Here is a 21044-nt window from a genome sequence, read left to right as displayed (position 1 = left end):
AATTCCTGGATGGGCCTTTGGGCAAATGTGTGTCTGCTTTGGCTCCAATCTGTAATAGGAAGATAATAACTGGCCTACTTTATTTGGAATTGCGGTGACAACATAATTGTCGGTATAATTACTTTCCCTTCACCCTAAGGTCCCAGGGTGGGGGGTTACAACATTATAACAGTGTTTCCCAAACTTGGGTCTTGTTACATGTAAAAATGCCAATCTCAAGACTTGAAGCCCCGAGACCCTAAAAATAGATCCTGAGCAAAATTGGTGAAGCAGCAAAGTTTTATTTAAAGTGCACACCTGCGAGCGTGAGTGTCAACCTAAAGCAGGCACACCTGAAAATCATCACTGCAGAAATTTTATGCTATCTCCGAGTGCAAAATTCCCTCCCCTGTCCAGGGGTCACAACCTATCATGTCCGCCTATTACAATACTAAATTCTCTGCCTGTTACCCTTCTTCCATTCATCTGAATCTGGCAACCATCTCTCATATTTGTGATTTCCCTTATTTGGCATTATGTTTCCACCCCTCTACATGCTGTTTTTGGCAATAAAGCCATGTTCCTCTATTTCACTGAAGCATGCAAAATTTGTTCTGTTTGCTGTTCTTCTTAACCGCCGTTTCTGCAAAAGCATGTAACACCTGTTTTGCTAGCATCTTTAACTACAATTTGTTCCACAAGCTATACATTCGTACCTTGGATCCTGAACACCTTGGGAGTCTAACGACCCGGCTTCCAAACGATCGAAAACTGGAAGTGAGTGTTCCGGTTTTCGAATGTTCTTTTGGAAGCCAAATGTCCGACGGGGCTTCCACAGCTTCTGATTGGCTGCAGGAGCTTCCTGTAGCCAATAAGAAGCCGCACTTTGGTTTTCAAACATTTTGGAAGTTCAATGGACTTCCGGAACAGATTCTGTTCAACTTCCGAGGTACGACTGCGTTAGAAAATCCCCAGATGAAAATCCCCTAACCATTATAACCTTATGGCCTTATGATCTTTATAAAAAAGGCAATTAATAAGAGCAACATTTGTTCTGAAAAGGCAATAAAAAAGCAACATAAATTATTTTTCTCAGGTCTCCAGTTGTTGTTGGACTACAACTCTCATCATCCCTAGGTATCGGGACCAGTGGTCAGGGATGGTGGGAATTGTGGTCCAAAAACAGCTGGAAACCTTGGGTATGCCAGAAAGGGAAGGAGTAAACCTGTTGGCTTCATTTAGAGCAGGCATGCCCAACCTGCGGCCCTCCAGATGTTTTGGCCTACAACTCCCATGATCCCTAGCTAACAGGACCAGTGGTCAGTGATGGTGGGAATTGTAGTCCAAAACATCTGGAGGGCCGAAGTTTGGGCATGCCTGATTTAGTGTAAAGATAACTAACACACCTGTAGTATCCTTTACCTTTATTTCGTTTGACCTCTTGGGTACTCTGGTGGTTAAAAGGATCATGATGGGGAAGGCTGTGTTCAAGAGGGATTGTGAGAGAGCAGTATGGGGATGTTGGAAGGAATCTGAGTAGAAACCTTGCACTGATTCTTAATGCTCCCTGCAAAACAGATCACCTTAAGTTCAGAGTATATTTCTATTGCAGTTCTCAAGTAGGTTTATGAATACTTTCTCCGCTGTGTGCAGTGGATGTTCTTATGGTAGCTGACACTTCTCTTTAGCTTTCTGCAGCGACATTTCATCATCGCCATGTCTAATAACAAAGGAAATGGGGAAGCTGCAAGCCACGAGATCACCGAAAAGGGACAACAGGTAAGGTGGTCCTCGCTGAACCATTTAAGCTTTAGACTTAAAGAGCAAGTTAGACTGACTACTTCCTCCCCAAAGGGTATTACTACACAAGGAAGGGTTTTCTGGTGTTTTGTATTCTTACTTGGCAGTAACTGCAGGCAGCTGGACTCCAAATCTGACTAGAGCTACAATGCCTTTAAAAAAAAAAAACCATGCAAGGCTTCCATGCCTCTGTTATGAACCCTTAAAGGAGCCCAGCCTAGGTCATTCTGCAGAGCAAAATATTCCACCTGCGGTAGAAGCCGCCTGGTATAATTATGCTGACAGTCAAAACGCAGAACTGATGAGAGGAAGATAGAGTGTTAAGCTTTATGATTCACCCACACTAAGCTAGACGTAGCTCAAGGCACACCTGAGAGTTATCGCTGGCCTTTGTGAGGATGCTTTTTGACTAGAACTCTTGCAGTCCCAAGAAAGCAACAGTTTAGCATCTCCTCTAGGGTCTAAGAAGGTGGTGACTCAATGCAATATCTCTTCCCAGTGTGTCATACAAAGGCTAACTGATCTGCCCCTGGTCAGCATTACCTACGAGATCCTTTCCACTACTTATAACTCTGCGAAGGGGTCCCATCCAGCTATCCATGCAGTCTGTGGTATGACAGAAGCTGGAGTGAAGAAGATTGCCTCCTCGGCAGTGAGCGGTGCACAGCCTGTCCTGAATAAGCTTGAACCTCAGAGTAAGTAAATACTGGCTTGATAGCTTCTACACTTAGGAATGTTTTGGCTCCCTCCGAGGTCTCTCATTTAGGTGCGGGTGTCCCAAGGGTCCTCAGTACCGGCAATGCAAGCCTAGGAATCCATTCTAAGCTCCCCACCCTTTGATGGGTGATAAAAGGGTGGGCTAATATGCAATGTTTATACAGTATATACCACCAATACAAAATATAATTATATTGTTTTTAATTACAATATTGCAATGCAAATACAATATTAAAAACCAAATACGTACCATTAAAAGGCTGAAGTAAAACTAACCTGCGCTTTGATTGCACTCAGTCACCATTTTAGTTTTGAGGTAAAAGGTAAAGGTAAAGGACCCCTGGACAGTTAAGTCCAGTCAAAGGCAACTATGGGGTTGCGGCGCTCATCTCGCTTTTCAGGCCAAGGGAGCTGGCGTTTGTCCACAGACAGCTTTCCGGGTCATGTGGCCAGCATGACTAAGCTGCTTCTGGCGCAGCAGAACACCATGATGGAAACCACAGTGCACGGAAACACTGTTTACCTTCCCGCCACAGCGGTACCTATTTATATACTTGTGCCTGTATGCTTTCGAACCGCTAGGTTGGCAGGAGCTGGGACAGAGCAACGGGAGCTCACCAAATCATGGGGATTCGAAATGCTGACCTTCCGATCAGCAAGCCCAAGAGGTTCAGTGGTTAAAACGAGATTGCATTTTAAGCTGTATTTTAATCAATTGGGGTTTTTGTTTTGTTTTTAACTGTATTTTATATTTGGTGTTAGCTGCCCTGAGCCCGGTCTTGGCCGGGTATAAATAAAAAATTATTATAATATTATTATTATTTAGACCACAGCGCCACCCATGTCCTTTTAGTTTTGAAAGCTGAATTGAAAATGCACCAAGTCAACTCAGGGCCGTCTTAAGCATATCTGGCACCCTGGCACCGTGGTGCGAAGATCCCTCCGGCGCCCGCCCCACCCTGTTTCCCAGCACGGCTGTCTGGCGGGTGCAGCGCAGCGCCCCCCCTGGCGGCCTGGCGCAGCGCGCCACCCAGCCTTACCTTAGAGTCGGCCCTGAGTCAACTTCTAAGTAGCCAACTGGTTTTCAAGTAAGTTTTGATTTTGAAGGAAGCGATGAGGCAGCCATTGAAAGGCTAAATGGCTTCTTCTCTTTTAACAGTCGCTTCAGCAAATGCCTATGCCTGTCAGGGCCTTGACAAACTGCAAGAGACTCTGCCTGTTGTGCAGCAGACTATTGAAAAGGTAATGGCTCCACCTCTGCTTCTGTGTAGACAGTCAGCCCCCACCCCTCCGGGGCATCCTTTTTATTACACACTAGCTGTACCCAGCCACGCATTGCTGTGGCTCATCCCTGTGACTCCCCCCACCCTGTCCCAACCCATGACCCACCCCGAACCCGTCCTGCCCCCACTCCCAACCCAGACAAGCCCCCACCTCCATTCAGCCCTGTCTGCTGTTTTGTTCTTCCCTGTAAACCCGAGCTGAGCTGTTTTGGAGAGGGAAGCTTTTCTAGCTGCAGTGCCGGTGGAGTCACCGCTAGAGGGCAATGTTTTGCAACCTCTCATGTTCCTGTTTTTCTAGTTTTTCCAAAAAACCATGTTTTTACCTGTGATAGGTGTGACATCTGTATAATCGCCTATTCGCATGTGACGTTGTGTCCAAATTTCAACACAATTGGTCAAGTGGTTTTGGAGAAAAGTGGAATATAACAAACATGGACAGCTTACATTTATATAGAGAGAGAATTACGATTATTTGTGCCCTGGTGCTATTGGGGTGATCATGCACATTCCCACTTTCATTACTGTTTGTTCCTGCCAAAATTATAGCGGTGGTCACACTGCTTCATTTCCAAGCAGTGCATGTCCTGTAACTTCCTGCTGAAACCCCAGAACTTTTTTTTTTACCACAAATGTTCCTGTTTATTTTATTTATTTATTTTTGTCCTGCTTACACCGTGCTATAACTCCTCCAGGCAGCAATAACGTGATAGCGTTGGGGACATGTTGCAAAACAGCTAATAAAGCAGAATAAATCCATCAGTTGTGAACTGTTGTGGTATATTCAACAACATGATCTTGACACAACAAAACTCCGGTGTGGAGGACCCCAACAGGCCAATGGTCTGACTCTGCATGAGACAGCTTTCAACTTGGGTCACATTTCAATGTACCATCTAGCACAATTACACTGCCAAGATAATATCAGGAGTTTTACATGTAGAAACTTGACAGGGCTCATTTCCGTGCCCTGTGGCACGATTTCTCATATTTCTTTTGTTTGTTCCTAACAATCACCTATCTATCAGTGCTGAAAGGGGGGTGGAACAAACATTTTCCCCTCAGGGTTGTGTGTGTGTAGAATTACTGCCATCCATTGATGGCGTGAATCAAATCAGAGTCGATGACTGAGAAACTAGAGGTCCTTCCATATCTACTTGGGAGGGGCTTTGCTCTGGTTCTCGGCTTGGAGTTTCACTTCTCTTCTTCCTTGATGTGAGAATATCATTTAAAAATTCCTTCCGCAGGTAGTATTGGATGCCAAAGGCCTTGTCCTGGGTGCCAAGGATACAGTGTCGGGTCTGGCAGGTGGGGTCAAAGAGGCTACCCAGGAGAAGATGAAGATGGCCGTGTCTGCAGTGGTGATTGGCATGAACACCATGATGGAGGGCAATATGAAGCAGATGGTGACCAGTGGCATTGACCACATGATAGAGGCATCTGAGGAGATGATAGAATACTACCTGCCAGTAACAGATGAAGAACTAGGTGAGAATATTGCCGCTGCTTTTGTGAGGGAGAATGTATTTGGAACCAGGCAGAGGGCCTCTTCAGTAGTGGCACCTGCCCTGTGGAACGCCCTCCCACCAGATGTCAAGGAAATAAACTATCTGACTTTCAGAAGACACCTGAAGGCAGCCCTGTTTAGGGAAGTTTTTAATGTTTGAACTTTTATTGTGTTTTTAATATCCTGTTGGAAGCCGCCCAGAGTGGTTGGGGAGGCCCAGCCAGATGGGTGGAGTATAAGTAATATATTATTGTTTGTTTGTTTGTTTGTTTGTTATTGAGGTATGGGCCAAATACTTATTATCCATCTCGCTGTCTGAAATCTGGTCTACTGAAGTTATTTTAAAAATCACCATAATATTGTAGATTATAACCTCCCAGAGTGGCTGGGGCAACTCAGTTAGATGGGCGGGGTACAAATAACAAATTTATTATTGTTATTATTAATTAATTGTAAACCACTTTGATTTTGTGTGTGATTTAGTGGTATATTAACATTTTTAGAAGTGAAATAAAAATTGTACCAGCTCAAGAGCATTGTGCGGGGGGGGGGGGGGGGCAGAGTTGACCAGAGCACATCTCAGGCCTTTTAAAAAAGATGGTCTCAAGCATCACAGGGGGTACTCTGCATCGTGAACAGATTTCCAGAATGCCATCTTGGTGGTGTTATGTTTTTTTTAAGTTCCCAGGCTCAACCTTCAACTAGGACTGGGAAAGTCTCCTGTCTGAAACGTTTGTGTGTTGTTGCTAGACCGTAGTGAGTCAGATGGGACCAATGGTGTGACTTGACATAAGTCAGTTGCTTGTCTTAGACAGTTTTTTAAAATCTTAAAACATTTTCCATTCATGCACATGGCACATTACAACCAAGTACAAGTCCCTGCCCCAAGAAGAATATGCTGGTAGACTGTGATATATGCTCACCTTCTGACTTGCTAAGGTATATAACTGGTTAAACAGTCTTAAGAAGATGGATGTTGTAGCCTGCCATTGAAGCTTTTTTGGATTTTAGTTTTGTTAACTTGTATATTAATGGTTGGAGTGTGGTTTTGGGGGGTTGTTTCGAGTGTATTATTTGTGGAGACAAAATTGGACTATAACAAAATTGGATTATAAATCTTTCTTTAAAAAAAAATCAATATGAAGCTGTATGATCAGACAGCATCACGTGAAACCATAAAGCTAGATGGGTAAAAGATGCTCTGAGCTTGTTTACATGGGTCCTGCTATAGCCATGGCTTCCCAGGTAAAAAGGTAGGTTTCTGGGGGGGTAGCAGAAATAAATAGCCACTTAAAATGCAAAGGAGGGTTTTTGTCGAGACCGTGTATGTTCTTTTCTAGCTGCCCTCGCAGCCTCTGTGGTGATAAACAACCCTGAAGAAGCTACTGAAACAGCTCCTGTCAAAAAGGAAAAAGAGGAAGAGAGTTACTATCAGCGCCTGGGCGCGCTCTCAGCCTTTTTCCGACACAGGGTCTACCAGAGTTCTCTGGCAAAGATGCAAAGGATCAAGCGAAGCACTCGGGAGATACTCTTCCAGCTTCAAGAAGCGGTTCTGTTGGTAAGAACTGAGCTACTCCTCTGGTTCCAAGATCTGGCTATAGGACAGAGGTAGCCCCACCAGAAGTTGCTGGACTACAACTCCCATCAGCCCCAGCCTGCATGGCCAATGGCTGGAGGTGATGGAACTTGTAGTCCAACACCATGATGTTGGATATGCAGAAGGATTAAATGGGGTCTGGGCAAGTGGAATAACCACTGAGACAGAAATGCTTGACACTTGAAGGAAGATAGCAATAGTGGCGCCAGGCATGGCTCCCTTAGGAGCGGAAGCCACCACTGAAAAGGCTCCTTTTGTGTCGCAGCTCTCCAGACCTCCCCTGGAGCAGAGATGAGTATAGTGAGTACTCAACTAAAAGCTCTTGAAAGTCTGATCAAATGCTGTAACTCCTTTATACTAACTTCTGTGGCAGAAGATTGAAGTGGCTTTTAAGATAATTCTTGAAAGGTCTCTAATGAAAGATGGAATGGGAGTGGCTGGATTGAGTTCAGGCTGGTGAGCTAAGAGCAACAATAGCTGCAAGATACTTCCTTATACTGAATGTTAATATTTTGAAAACTCCTTTCCAGATAAAGTACACCTTGCAGTCTCTGGATAGGCAACTGAATCCGAACGTTGCTAATCACCAGAAGGAAATGGAACCAATTTTGGTGGAGTGGAATGGGAGTCTTCCAATGCCAAGTCAGAGCTATGAAGAGCGTCTCTTAGAGGTATGCTTCAGAGGTAGCAGCAGTGTTTCCCAAACTTGGGTCTCCAGCTGTTTTTAGACTACAACTCCCATCATCCCTAGCTGGCAGGACCAGGAGTCGGTGATCATGGGAACTGTAGTCCAAAAATAAGTAGCGATCCCCAGTTTGGCAAACACTGGTGTAGACCAAGTATGGAGAACCTGTGTCCCTCTAGATGTTACTGGATTCCAACTCTCATCACCCCCAACCATGGGCTGGTGCTGATGGGAATTGGGATCAAACAACACCTGAAGGCTACAACTTTCCCACCCTCCCCTAGTGTAAACAACACTTGGCTATATGGACCAAAGTTCTGACTTTGTACAGGGCAGCTTCCTTTGGTGCATTTCTGATGCTAAGCAACTTTTGTCCTGGGCAGCTGCTGGATTTGGGGTGGGTGGAGTCTACCCTTCCTGAAGAGTGAGAAGTTTATGCAAATATTTGCTGCAGTTCTTAATAAACATGAACGAAGACAATGTCAACACCAAGGGTTGGTTCAAAGCTCCTTCACTTGAGCAAAAAACATCTCTCTGGCCTCACATGGGCAGAAGGGAAAGCAGTGCTTGACTTCCCCCAGACTGCAGCCTCCCCAAACATACCTGCCAAGTTGCTGTCAGAGAAATAAGGGACCGGGCCGGAAATAGCAGGCCGGAAGTAGCGCTGCCGCCATTTTGGAACTGGGCGGAGCATGCTCAGAAGCGACTTTTGATGCTGCTTTGCCAAGTTCCAAAATGGCTGCAGTGTGACTTCTGGCGCGGCAGCCATTTTGGAACTGGGCAAAGCAGCATCAAAAGTCACTTCTGAGCATGCTCTGCCCAGTTCCAAAATGGCCGCCACGCCAGAATAAACCGGGGAAAAACAAAAAAATCCGTTTTTTCAGCTAGGAACAGCTGGAAAAAATGGGGATTTCCCGGGGAAAACAGGAGACTTGGCAGCTATGTCCCAAAATGGCTCCAGAGCACTGGAGTGGTGTGCGCCAAGCAACATGGACGGTTGCAGCCTTGGGGAGAAATCAGTACTGCTGTTCAGTGCATGAGTAAATAGATGTGCCTTCTCCTCAGCCTCTCTCAAATACTTGTACAGAAAGCGTAGTGTGGTGGTATACCGTACAATAAACATGTCATCTAACAAGTCCTCTCTTCCCTTCCACTCCATAGCAGGCAGAATCGCAGGCTCTAAGCTTGACCTACGGCATCAGCCAGCAGATGCAGAATATCTGCCAGAGATTCTTGGCTAACGCGCAGGGCCTCCCTGTTGCTCTCCTAGAAAAGGTGCAGCAAACATATAACAGCATGGAAGAGCTGCAGGCGACCCTCTCCGGTGCCAAATCCTTGAAGGACCTTCCCAGTGGTAACCTGAAGGAGAGCCAGGAGAAGATTGAGAAGGCCCAGGAGACCATCTTTGAGACCATGGAACATGTGATTATGACAACATGGGGGGCTAGGCCCTTTTTTCCTGCTCAAACCTCTATGGTAGAATCTGAAAAGGAGGCAAAGGCAGAGGCCTAAAAGAGTGCCAGACGTGGGGTTCTGCTTGGAACCTGTCTAATTCTCTTGGAGCAATATGTAGCACAGACATAGGCAACCTTGGCTCTCCAGATGTTTTGGAACTACAACTCCCATGATCCCTGACCACTGGCCCTGTTAGCTAGGCATCATGGGAGTTGTAGTTCCAGAACATCTGGAGAGCCAAGGTTGCCTATGCCTGATGTAGCATAAGGATTCTGACTTCTGAAAAAGTGTAAGAACTAAAATTGTCCCTAATGGTAAATTCCTTAGACTGGTGATGTTTCTAGGGAATGAGAGATGCTTCCAAATGGATTAAAACAAACTGTTTTATCAATTTTGCACGCACCGTATGTTTAAAGTTCATGACTTCACCCCCACCTTCCAAAATCCCGGGAACTGTAATTTGTTATGGGTGCTCTGTGAAGAGCAGTCTACAGTTCCCAGAATCCTTTGGGGAGACCATGTGCTTTAAATCTATGGTGTGTACAACTGTACTCCTTTTTGATAATTATATTGAGCAAAGCCATATTTCTACAAATTCAAAGGTTCAACTGACCTTGTCTGACGAGCTGCAGAAATCTTAAGGGGCCTTCTATGTGGGGGGGCAAATACAGATGCAGTGTTATATAAATGTGTCTTGAGAATTTTGTAAATAAAGCGTGGTGAAAAGCTGAGGTGAGTTATTGTTATTGTTACTGTTCCTGAACAAAAGTTTGAGCTGCTAGTGCTCTACTGCACTCTTGTCCAAAGCTGGGGGGGGCGGGGTTATCCCTCTGGAGCACAGAAATGGCTTTGTGTATACCAGCCACTGTCATGGCCTCACAAAATGGCCAAGATCAGCAAACACCTTTTTGTGCCCAATAACTAGTAAATTGCTACTCTTCCTTTTGGGCAGAGGAAGCTTCAAGCCATGGCTGCAGTATACCTGCGGGCTGGAGGTACCCCATTGTAGTGAAGGAGACGTAGTCGGGAGTTGTAGCATGTAAGCTGTGCGAAAGCAAGCTGAAATGCCAGCTCCGCCGGAGCTCTTTTTATTAGCACAAGATGCAGAACCAGTCAGATACGTTTTGGACTATGCACCTATGCCTTACAAAGTTATTTCGGTATCTGTTTCCACAGCATCACTTTCCCCTTGAACAAAGTTCAATCGATAATAAGTTTGCCTCGCGCCCATGGCAGATTCCTACACCCCACCATGGCTATAACCAACGGTATCTAAAGCTACTTGGAAGTCCTGGAGAATCAATGGGGGTCATGTTCCCCCAAACTTTCTGCCAGAACAAGTTGCCCACAAGGGCAACCAAGTGAGTTCAGGCCCCAAAACCAGCTTTTAAAGCTGACCAAAAGGTATTAGCTAATTGGCTTTGTCCATTTGATGGGGTCATTGTTGATGCATTTTGGCACCTTGCCCACAAAGGAATATTGGGCAATAAGCTAAATCAGATGGATATAATATATATTTTTATTCAACAAAGGGATACTCCATTGGGGCCAGTTGGTAAACACACAACTCTCCCTTCAATGAGGTATTTCCATCCTTTTAACATAATCAACCCTTGCTTTTTATTTTTATTTTCCCTCCCTTCACCCTTAGTTCCCAGCACAGGTCACAACCATTGAAAACATAGCAATGAAAACAGCTTAAAACAATGGAACAATCACAAAAACAGAGTCCTAAAACCTAGAAATTGAAGGCAACGATTAGGAACCACTTTGGATTATGTTCCTTTGAGGTTCCTTTGCCTCTTTTGCTGCCATGGGGCTGGTGGGGGGAAATGAAGGGCGAATCCCCTTTTATATTTGGGCCGAGGCTCATGGCAACTTTCTGGTTTGTTTTCCTAAAAGAGGAACTAAAAAGAACAGGCGTGTCTCAGCAAAAGCCTGACTGAATTCCACATAAATCCCACTGCTACTGGTATGTTGTTTTTGTGTGAAAGAAAAATGCACTTTGAGAACTTACCCAGATAGAGCTCATATCTGGCAAAGGAGGGGAGAGCACACAGCTGGTAACAGCTCAGAACTAGCCTACACAAAATGCAAATTATACGGGCTATACCCATATATTTATTTACTGCATTTATCTCCCACCTTTTTTTTGCTCCAAAGAGCTCAGGTTGGAGCACATGGTTCTCCTTACTCCTCACTTAATCCACACAACCCTGTGAGGTAGGTTAAGCTGAGAGGCAGTGGCTGGCCCAAGGTCACCCAGTGAGCATCATGGCCCAGTGGGAATTTTAACCCTGAGACTCATATACATTCGTTGACTTATGACAGGATGTCCAACTCCCAATAGACTGTGATCTACTCACAGTATTAAAAAACTGGCAGTGATCTACCCATTGTCACACAAAAAATCTACCCAAAGTTTTTGAGCTTTTTTGGGGAAGCAAGAGTTGTTTAGCTTTTGTAGGAAGCCAAAGTTGTGGAACTTTTTGGAGAATGGCAATGTTGTAGAGCTTTTTTAGAAAGCCATTGTTGTTGTTTTGCTTCTAAGGAGATTGCTGGGGGGCCAGAGATCAACCAGGATCTACAGTAACACCCCGTGATCTACCAGTAGATCACGATCTACCTGTTGGACATGTCTGACTTATGACATTATAAACATATTATAACAATGTGGCACTAGATGGCACTGTAGAGCTGAAATCACAAGTCAACAAGAATTTCTGTTGTGAGCTTTTTGCAACCTTTTGTTTCATAGGCAGGTGTCATTTTGACTACATAAGCAATAACACTCACACCTATGTTGTGCCTACGGGAAGGGCTGTAGCTTAGTAGTAGCACTCCTGCTTTGCATGCAGAAGGCTACAGATTCTGTCTCTGGCACCACCCGGTCAGGTTGGAATGTACAGAATAGCTAGCTGTACCCGGCCACGTGTTACTGTGGCTTAGGCTGTAAGTCCCCCCAAAAGACTCCCCCACCCACACGTGTTCTTGAAAATGCCCCCACCCCCCACCCCCAATATAAACGGTGTGGAAACCCTGCCCTGCCCTATTCTTCTTCCCCAAAGGCACGGCCCTCCTGCACTCAGCAGCCCCGTTTCCCAGGGCAGTCCCATGACATAACAACACTCCTTTCTCTGACATAATCCGCCACCCTGACCCCCCTCTCTCTCCCCCTCGCATACCCCATGTGTATATTAGGGAGGGCCTGGCCGGTTCCCCCAACGGGTTCCGGCGGGTGAGGGGGCATGTGGGCCAGCTGCAGTTGGTTCTTCAGGAGGCAGAGGTGCCGAAGGGCCAGGATCTGACCCCACCCTCCCAGAAGGAGCCACCAACCAGCTGCTCCCATCAGCCTCCGCACACTCGCATTGGAAGGATGGCAGTATAGTGTGTGTTGCTTAGACGTCCAACAGATGGCGCTGTTTTTTTAAAAAAAACACCATGTTTTTACCTGTCACAGGTGTGACATCCATATGATATAGGTAGATAGAAACACAGGCATATTGGAATGCAACGTTGTGTCAAAATTTCAAAGCAATTGGTCAAGAACTTTCAGAGATTTCAGGTCCTGTACAAATGGACATTTACATTTTTATTTATATAGATGTTATGGACTGGCTGGATGCAGAGGAGTGGTGGGAGGAATCAGCTGGGGAACCGCCAAGGGAACCCACAGGGGAAGAAGGCTCAGAGCCAGGGGATTGGTGGTGGGATGATAATGGGTGACCAGAGGGAAAAGAGGAAGAAGACTGGGAGGAGGAAGTGTCAGAAGCTAAAGAGGTAACAGGGAGCTTCATTAACGTGCGACCTCAAAATTCTGGATCCCCTGAAAACGGATGCCAAAGTTTAGTTCTCGTTTAGTGTTGTTTTGTGCCACAAACACCGCATTTCATGCCCCCCCCCCCGACCAAGTAATTGACAACAAATATGGGTCACGGGTTAATGGCAAAAAATCCAACCTTGTCCAATTGACTCCAAACAGGTGCCAAAGTTTAGTGCTAGTTTAGTGCCGCATATTCAACATTTTGTGCTGGCCCTCAAACTGAGTAATTGACACTCCAACTGGGGTCACAATTAAATGGCCCCAAACCCAACCTTGTCTAATTGACCAGAGCCAAAGTGGTGTGCTAGTTTTGTGCCACAAAACCCACTTTCTGTGCTGCCCGCCCCCAAACTAAGTGGCTTCAGTGGGCTAAATTGGCTAAGTGGGGACTTAAGTAGGCTCAGTTGGTTAAGCCTCCAATTAGCTAACTTAAGTGCCCACCAAGCCCAATTAAGTACCCACTTAAGTGCCCATCTAGCTCACCTAAGTGCCCACCTAGCCCACTTAAGTTAGTTAAGTGGGGATTTAGCAAACATAGCGAATTTAAGTCCTCACTTGAGTCACAGCAGGAGGGGGAGCTGTTCCAGCCTCATACAGGTATAAACAACATGCAACATCTATTTAATTGTCAGGAACTGGAGTCAGTCAGAGGTCAGCAATAAAACAATAAAGAGAAGTGGGAAGTTTTGGAACTCACAAGGGCATATTTTAAAGGTCTGTTGTTGTTGTTTAGTCGTTTAGTCGTGTCCGACTCTTCGTGACCCCATGGACCATAGCACGCCAGGCACTCCTGTCTTGCACTGCCTCCCGCAGTTTGGTCAAACTCATGTTCGTAGCTTCGAGAACACTGTCCAACCATCTTGTCCTCTGTCGTCCCCTTCTCCTAGTGCCCTCCATCTTTCCCAACATCAGGGTCTTTTCCAAGGATTCTTCTCTTCTGTATTGGAGCCTCAGCTTCACGATCTGTCCTTCCAGGGAGCACTCAGGGCTGATTTCCTTAAGAATGGATAGGTTTGATCTTCTAGCAGTCCATGGGACTCTCAAGAGTCTCCTCCAGCACCATAATTCAAAAGCATCAATTCTTCGGCGATCAGCCTTCTTTATGGTCCAGCTCTCACTTCCATACATCACTACTGGGAAAACCATAGCTTTAACTACACGGACCTTTGTCGGCAAGGTGATGTCTCTGCTTTTTAAGATGCTGTCTAGGTTTGTCATTGCTTTTCTCCCAAGAAGCAGGCGTCTTTTAGTTTCGTGACTGCTGTCACCATCTGCAGTGATCAAGGAGCCCAAGAAAGTAAAATCTCTCACTCATTTTAAAGGTCTAGCAGTCTATATTTTTAGGCTTTACTTTGCTGCACGTTTTGTGAGTAATATCTGCTGAGGTTCTCTCACCAAAGAGTACTTGCCCCAAGCCTGGATCTTGGTACCCAGGAATTCTCCTTCTATATACCAATGTTCTGACTTGGTATAAGGCAGCTTCCGATATTCCGATATGTGAAGTGTTGGACAAACATTCAGCAAATGCATTATGTTTCTGCTGCAGCTAGAGGTCTCACTTTAGCTTTTTATTAAATTATGCTATACGTATACTGTGTGTATTCTATTTGCCCACTTCACTTTCATTTCCTTTAGTTTAGCTTAGTAGTGCTTTCTGTTCTCAGGTAGCCACTCCCTATCCATTATCACCAACTAAGAAATATTACAGTAAGCTAACACAGCAAGATAGTAAGGTGCAGAAGGCTTGGGCTTTCAGCTCAGGAGCAAAGTGAATGGATTTAAAAGCTGGGGAAACATCGGTAGTCAACATTTCACAAGAGCACTTAGGCACTGCCGAGTCTGAAATGATGGAAATATTTTTTAGCACTATAAAACTTTAGAAACAATACTGTAATATGACATCCTCTTGCCATGCTTTCACCAATGTGGTGCCCTCCTGATGTTTGGAGTTATTTTATTTTTATTTCTATTTACCAAAATTTATATACTGCTGGATTGTAGTAAAACTTTACAAGAAATATTAAAAACAGCAAAAAAATATTAAAAACATAAAAAACAAAAACATTTTAAAACATTTAAAAATAATTAACAGTAGAAGAGATTGAAAAATATTGAAATTTATGAGTCTGGATAGGCAAGGCAGCGGATGTTTAGGATCTGAATTTTCCTTCTCGTAGATGGGCTACCTTCCCAGGATTATGAGCCCCATCTGCCTCTCATTTCCTTCTACAGCTCAGGTAGAAACCGCCTTCTTGACTAATTGATCTTGTCCACTCAATCATCCAGAGGCAAACTCAGCCCTCCAGATGTTTCGGGACTACAACTCCCATCATCCCTAGCTAACAGGACCAGTGGTCAGGGATGATGGGAGTTGTAGTCCCAAAACATCTGGAGGGCCGAGTTTGCCTATACCTGCTCCGGTGCCTGGCTTCACATGCAGCGGAAGCTGCTAATTCACCAAGGGTTTGAGACCCAGCGATCACCTTCACCTGGCTTAACCAGCCGGCCGAAGCCGTTCCCAGGGTGTGGCTGCTGCTGCATGCTGAAGCCATAGGTGAGAGCTGAGTGCCAGGTGGGGACCACAGGTGGATAAACTACCGCAGGGGGAGCACGACGTGTCTCACACCAGGTACTACCTCTCCCCTAACACTCCATACACCCCAAAACTCTGACACAGGTGTAAATATCTCTCAAAGATGTCACAGTCTCCGCAGTGCCTTATTTCCAAAGGAAACATAGAACACATGCAATCTCACATTGCTGTGGAGATTGGGGGGGCAGTGGTGTAGCGTGGGTTGCCAGTAACTGGGGCCATGTGGAGTGAGGGAAACAGATGGAGTACACATGCACATTCAAATGCCTAACCATGTCTGCACAGCCAGGAGATCACAACCACTGAGATAAGGAAAGAAGAGTCATTCTGTTGTCTGGAGAGGTCACTACTTGGTTTGCATAGAGAAGCCATTTTCAACGGAGTGATGGAAGTGCGCAGTTGTATTGAGGCAGCACAACAAGGTGTTGAAATGTTGTGCCTCCTAACAATTCTGCTCCAGGGGCAACCACCCCTGTGCCCTCCCCACATTACACCACTATTGAAGTTAGGGCTTATCAGTTTGCATTTCTTAGTGAAGGAAGTATTGACCTGATGGGTAGAGATCTTTCCTATTCTACTTAATTCAAGAGGGTTCTGAAAGCTTCTGTGTAAAAAAAAACAAGCAAAAGGTTCATGATGTTATATATATATATATATATATATATATATATATATATATATATATCCTGCTGTAAAGCACTTTGGGATCCTTCATGGGAAGCAACCGCAAAGGAAATAATAATGTTTTAATAAGATGCCCTCAAAAGACAAAATTAAGAGGCACCTATGTGTTGCATCTGATGCTTGTATGTGTCAGTTTGCATTTCTTAGTACAGAAAGCATTGATCTGATGTGTAGAGATCTTTCCTATTCTAATTAATTCAAGAAGCTTCTGGAAGCTTCTCTGTGTGAAAGAAACAAGCAGAAGGTTCATGATGTTTGGGTTACCTTCAGAGAAGCTGAGTACAGCTGGCTTAAACAGGTTCTCTTATCTCTTTCTGTCAAGGTCATGCTGACTCATAGCTGTCAAGTTTTCCCTTTTCTCCAGAGGAAGCCTATTCAGCATAAGGGAATTTCCATTAAAAAAGGGAGAACTTGACAGCTATGTGCTGACTATAATAGTAAGGTCAGAAGGAGACTGGGTTTCACTTTCTCTTTCTATCTCTTTTCCTTCTGGTGTGGTGTTCTGTACGTGGTATGCTTTAGTCTTATTATAAGTTATTGTGAGTTTAAAGTTAAGTCTGCTGCAATTGGATTTCTTGTGGACACTGCCAATCCTGAATGTATTGGATTTGTGACCATTATGCTCATTTGCCTTCAGTAGCAGTAAAGCTCTGCTGGATGAAATACAATTGCCTCTGGTCTATTTTGGGGGGGATCCTGCAACGTGATTAAGTTTTTATTCTGCTAACTATACATTGGGATTCTACTCTGGATCAATAGTGAGCAGAATTTCCATGATACTTGTCCCATAATTCAAGGGAAAATTCTACATCCTGTATTGATACCGGTATTTCTTCTCTCTCTCTCTCTCTCTCTCTCTCTCTCTCTCTCTCTCTCTCTGCCAAGTTACAGAAACTATGTGCTTGAAAGGGTGTGTGAAAGGTCATGTATTTAAGATCTGGGTATAGCCAAGCACAGACAGATTTACACATTCATGTGCATATGTGTGTGACAAATTCTTTCGCATGATGAATTCTGCATATAAGTTAAATAAGCAGGGAGACAATATACAACCTTGTCGTACTCCTTTCCCAATTTTGAACCAATCAGTTGTTCCATATCCAGTTCTAACTGTAGCTTCTTGTCCCACATAGAGATTTCTCAGGAGACAGATGAGGTGATCAGGCACTCCCATTTCTTTAAGAACTTGCCATAGTTTGCTTTGGTCGACACAGTCAAAGGCTTTTGCATAGTCAATGAAGCAGAAGTAGACGTTTTTCTGGAACTCTCTAGCTTTCTCCATAATCCAGCGCACGTTTGCTATTTGGTCTCTGGTTCCTCTGCCTTTTCAAAATCCAGCTTGCACTTCTGGGAGTTCTCGGTCCACATACTGCCTAAGCCTGCCTTGTAGAATTTTAAGCATAACCTTGCTAGCGTGTGAAATGAGCGCAATTGTGCGGTAGTTGGAGCATTCTTTGGCACTGCCCTTCTTTGGAATTGGGATGTAGACTGATCTTCTCCAATCCTCTGGCCATTGCTGAGTTTTCCAAACTTGCTGGCATATTGGGTGTAGCACCTTAACAGCATATAAATGTTCATAAATGTACAAGGCAAACACATACATAAGTATATAAACCACGTGTCTGAAATAGAACAGGAGAACAATCCTGAAGCCATTTTGACTCTCCCAAATTGACCTCAAATATTTCTCAGCAAGGTGGAAGAAAATGGGAAAAGCTTTCCAATTGTCTTTTGACTGTAGGTAGGGGCTTACACCTCCCTGTAAATACAGTCTGGCAAGTATCTGTTAGGCTGAGCACACTATCGACATGCATAAGAGATTCAGGAACTAAGTATTTACTGTTAATGGCCTGGATACCCAGAAAAGCATTATCAGGTATCCTGGCAGACAGGAGAGAATCAACACACTCAAATTTCTGCTGGGGACCAGTCCTTCTGTGATGTATGTCTGAGATGGTTTTTTTTTGGGGGGGGTGGTCTTGAGCTACAGGGTAGGCAATTTGAAAAATCAATATAAGAGCTTACACTTTGTTTAATTTCCAAGCAAAGGGTCTGTTGGTTTCTTTTTAAGGTTTCCAGACACAAAAGAGAGCAGGGCAATTAAAGGCACAGAAGTCCTGTCCTCTATTGAGTCTGGCAACCCTACTACTCTCCTCCCTCCCTGCGTGGAGTGAGCGGGGGACCCTGTTGCAACAGTTTAATAAAGATCATGCTTACTAGCTGCTTTCCTTCTCAATATTCTCTAGTAGTTGGCCTCTGTTATTTTCTCCTACCGATAGAGAACCTATATAAGGACTCTATATGGACTCTTGGATACTCCATAAGGGATAAAGCAGAAGTTTTTTCTTATAACATAGGTATAGCCAAGCAGAGACATCACCTTGCCTACAAAGGTCCGTATAGTTAAAGCTATGGTTTTCCCAGTACTATGGTTTTGACCAAACTGCGGGAGGCAGTGCAAGACAGGAGTGCCTGGCGTGCTATGGTCCATGGGGTCACAAAGAGTCGGACACGACTAAACAACAACATAGCCAAGCACGGACAGATTTACACATTCATGTGTGTGACAAATTCTAAAGAGGCCATGCTGATAGGCTGCAATAGATTGAAACAGATTGTTCTGAAGTCACTTGCCATCCGATGAAACCCCCCCCATCGCCCTGTCCTTTATTTTGCCAGAACAAAGGTGACAACCCAATTGGGGCGGTATCAATGTCAACAACAACAACAACAACACTTTCAAGGTTCAATGAATAATAATACTTTCAGGTTCAAATTGCGTTGGGCCAAGTAAGCAGCACCCAGACTCCTATTCGAAATCTAAGCGGGGTGGGGGTGGGGAATGTTGACAGAGGCACGCCTTCGGAACCCTCCTCCTCATTGGCTTTTCAACCGCCTCGCGGCTCCGAATTCGATTGGCGGCCTTCACGTGTCGAGGGCGGGGCGGGAGGGCGGAGCTTGCCGGAGAGGCCTGCGGGGCTTGGCAAACCGGCGCTCGAGGCGCAGGCGCGGCCATTTTACCTTGCCCCGCCCCCTTTGGCACGTCCGGAAGGGGGGTTCTGTGTGGGTGGGTGTGGGTGTCGGGGAGGCGCAGCTTCGCTCCCGGCCGGCCTGTCTTGTTTCGTAATAAAAAGCGGCTTGAGGGAGAGAGAAGAGGGAGAGAGACGTTGGACCAGAGGGCGGGGTCGCCTCTGCTGTCGGCCGCGTAGCCCAGGAGGAGGAGGAGGAGGCAGCGGGGTCGCGTGGCGCTGCGCGAGTCAGGAGGCCGAGAGAAGCGGAGCGCGAGGAGGAGGCTGCGGCGGGGAGCGGGTCGGGCCGAGACCCTTCGGGGTCGCCGCGGGCCTGAGTGAGTGGTGCCTTTTTTCTCCTCCCTTCAAAAAATAAAAAAAAAACGGGGGGGGGGCATAACAGGGGGTCGCTCCGCAGCCGTTTGCTTTCAGCTCCTCGCTGTCCCTTCCTGGGTTTGGTCTCGCTCCGCTCCTGCTCACCTTGCGCGCTCTCCTCGGGCGCAGTCGTGCTTTTATTTTTTTACATTACCTTTGCTCACGGACGTAACGTGGGAACCGAGGAGCCCGTGGAAGCCTTTGCGCTGCTCGCCGCCTGTGCGCCTGTATGAATGTAGCCCAGGTTCGCCGAGCTGTCATCGTATATAAATTCAGTAAATAATAATAATGCCAGGCCTTTGGTTGATCCGATTTACATCCTATGCCCTTCTTTAAAAATGTGTTCTTTTCAGGGGGGTGGGGTGCTACTGGGTGGTTGTTTTTTTTATTATTATTAGGTATTTTGTGGGTTTTTTATCTTGATTTTGTTCTGTGAACCGCCCTGAGACCCTGGGTATAGGGCAGTATATAAATTTAATTAATGTAACAACAATAACAATAATTATAATAAATACCACCCAATGTCATCATCGCTAACACTCATCTATCACTAGAGCACCTGGTTGTCTTGCTGAACTGTTCACATTCTTAAACATTCATTTATTCAAACGTTTCTATCCTGCTTCTAGAGCGGTATATAAATTCAGTAAATAATAATGTGCTAATAATATTATTGTATATTGGTTACTTTTCTCCCCCCCATCCTGACCCTGATGTCGCTTGGCAAGGAGGTGGTTCTATGCGCTTTTTTTCTCCATTTCCTTCACATACACACCTTTAACCCCTCCCCCCTACTATCTCTGAATTTATTTTCTTGCTTGTCATAGATAGTCTTGATATCTGCTTCCCTGTGTTGCTGTTGCTTATAATCTAAACTCTGAATGTCAGCATCTAGTGCCATACGCCTGATAAATGGCATCAGTCTGAATTGAATTTGTTGGGGCATACATGAAGGCTTGAGGTGGGGGGAGACTTGGAACAATGAAGAAGAAATACCTGTCCCCGCCCCTGATTTTTCAGTTGTTTTTCTTTTCTGATTTATTTAATTAAAAAAATCACACAGTACACCCCTTCTTGTTGAAAACATCAACAAATGATTATATTGTTTTATCTGTTTACGAACAGTTCAAACAATAAAACTAAAAGTTAGCATTTTTCAAAAGCAAGTTTGGGGGAGGGGCTGGAAAAAATGGGGAAAACTGATGGTGGTTTTTCCCTTTCAGTTTTTTCTCTTGCCCCCTTCCTGCCCTCCCCCCATTTGTGTCCTCAGCATCAGCTGCTTCAACATCAGCTAGTATATCTCATTTCTTGGGTAGTTTTGCAAATCCATCAGGACTTCATATCAATAAAAACGACAAAAGAGGCGTTAGTTTAAAGTCAAACTAATGTTTTAAATTTATGGCATAAGCTTTCCTTGATTGAAGTGGAGTTTATAGAGGCATATGCCTCCATAAAAATGTTTGGAGTTGAAGGTGCCACTGGATCTTTTCTTTTTGCTGCCATGGGATTTACTTTCTGGGTGCTCACTTTAAACTTCTAAA

General features: G+C 45.0%; 2 protein-coding genes across 4 annotated transcripts in view; both read left to right on the top strand.

Moving 5' to 3' along the window:
- The first annotated feature begins 1695 nt into the window (after positions 1 to 1695).
- On the top strand, positions 1696 to 9077 carry LOC118075279 (perilipin-3-like). Its single transcript, XM_035097182.2, has 7 exons — positions 1696 to 1758; positions 2279 to 2474; positions 3656 to 3738; positions 5024 to 5264; positions 6624 to 6841; positions 7411 to 7551; positions 8727 to 9077. The coding sequence occupies exons 1-7, from the start codon at positions 1696 to 1698 to the stop codon at positions 9075 to 9077; spliced, it is 1293 nt and encodes a 430-aa protein (XP_034953073.1).
- A 10106-nt stretch (positions 9078 to 19183) lies between these two features.
- The window catches only part of TDRD7 (tudor domain containing 7), a 47019-nt gene continuing 45158 nt past the window's right edge, over positions 19184 to 21044 (top strand). For all 3 annotated transcript variants that reach the window (XM_060269055.1, XM_060269054.1, XM_035140967.2), the window contains exon 1: positions 19184 to 19466. The gene's annotated coding sequence lies outside the window, so the exon portion shown is untranslated. The remainder of the gene's footprint in view (positions 19467 to 21044) is intronic.

Source organism: Zootoca vivipara, chromosome 16, assembly GCF_963506605.1.
Source record: "Zootoca vivipara chromosome 16, rZooViv1.1, whole genome shotgun sequence".
Classification (NCBI taxonomy): domain Eukaryota; kingdom Metazoa; phylum Chordata; class Lepidosauria; order Squamata; family Lacertidae; genus Zootoca; species Zootoca vivipara.
This window is presented reverse-complemented; position numbering and strand designations above follow the sequence as displayed.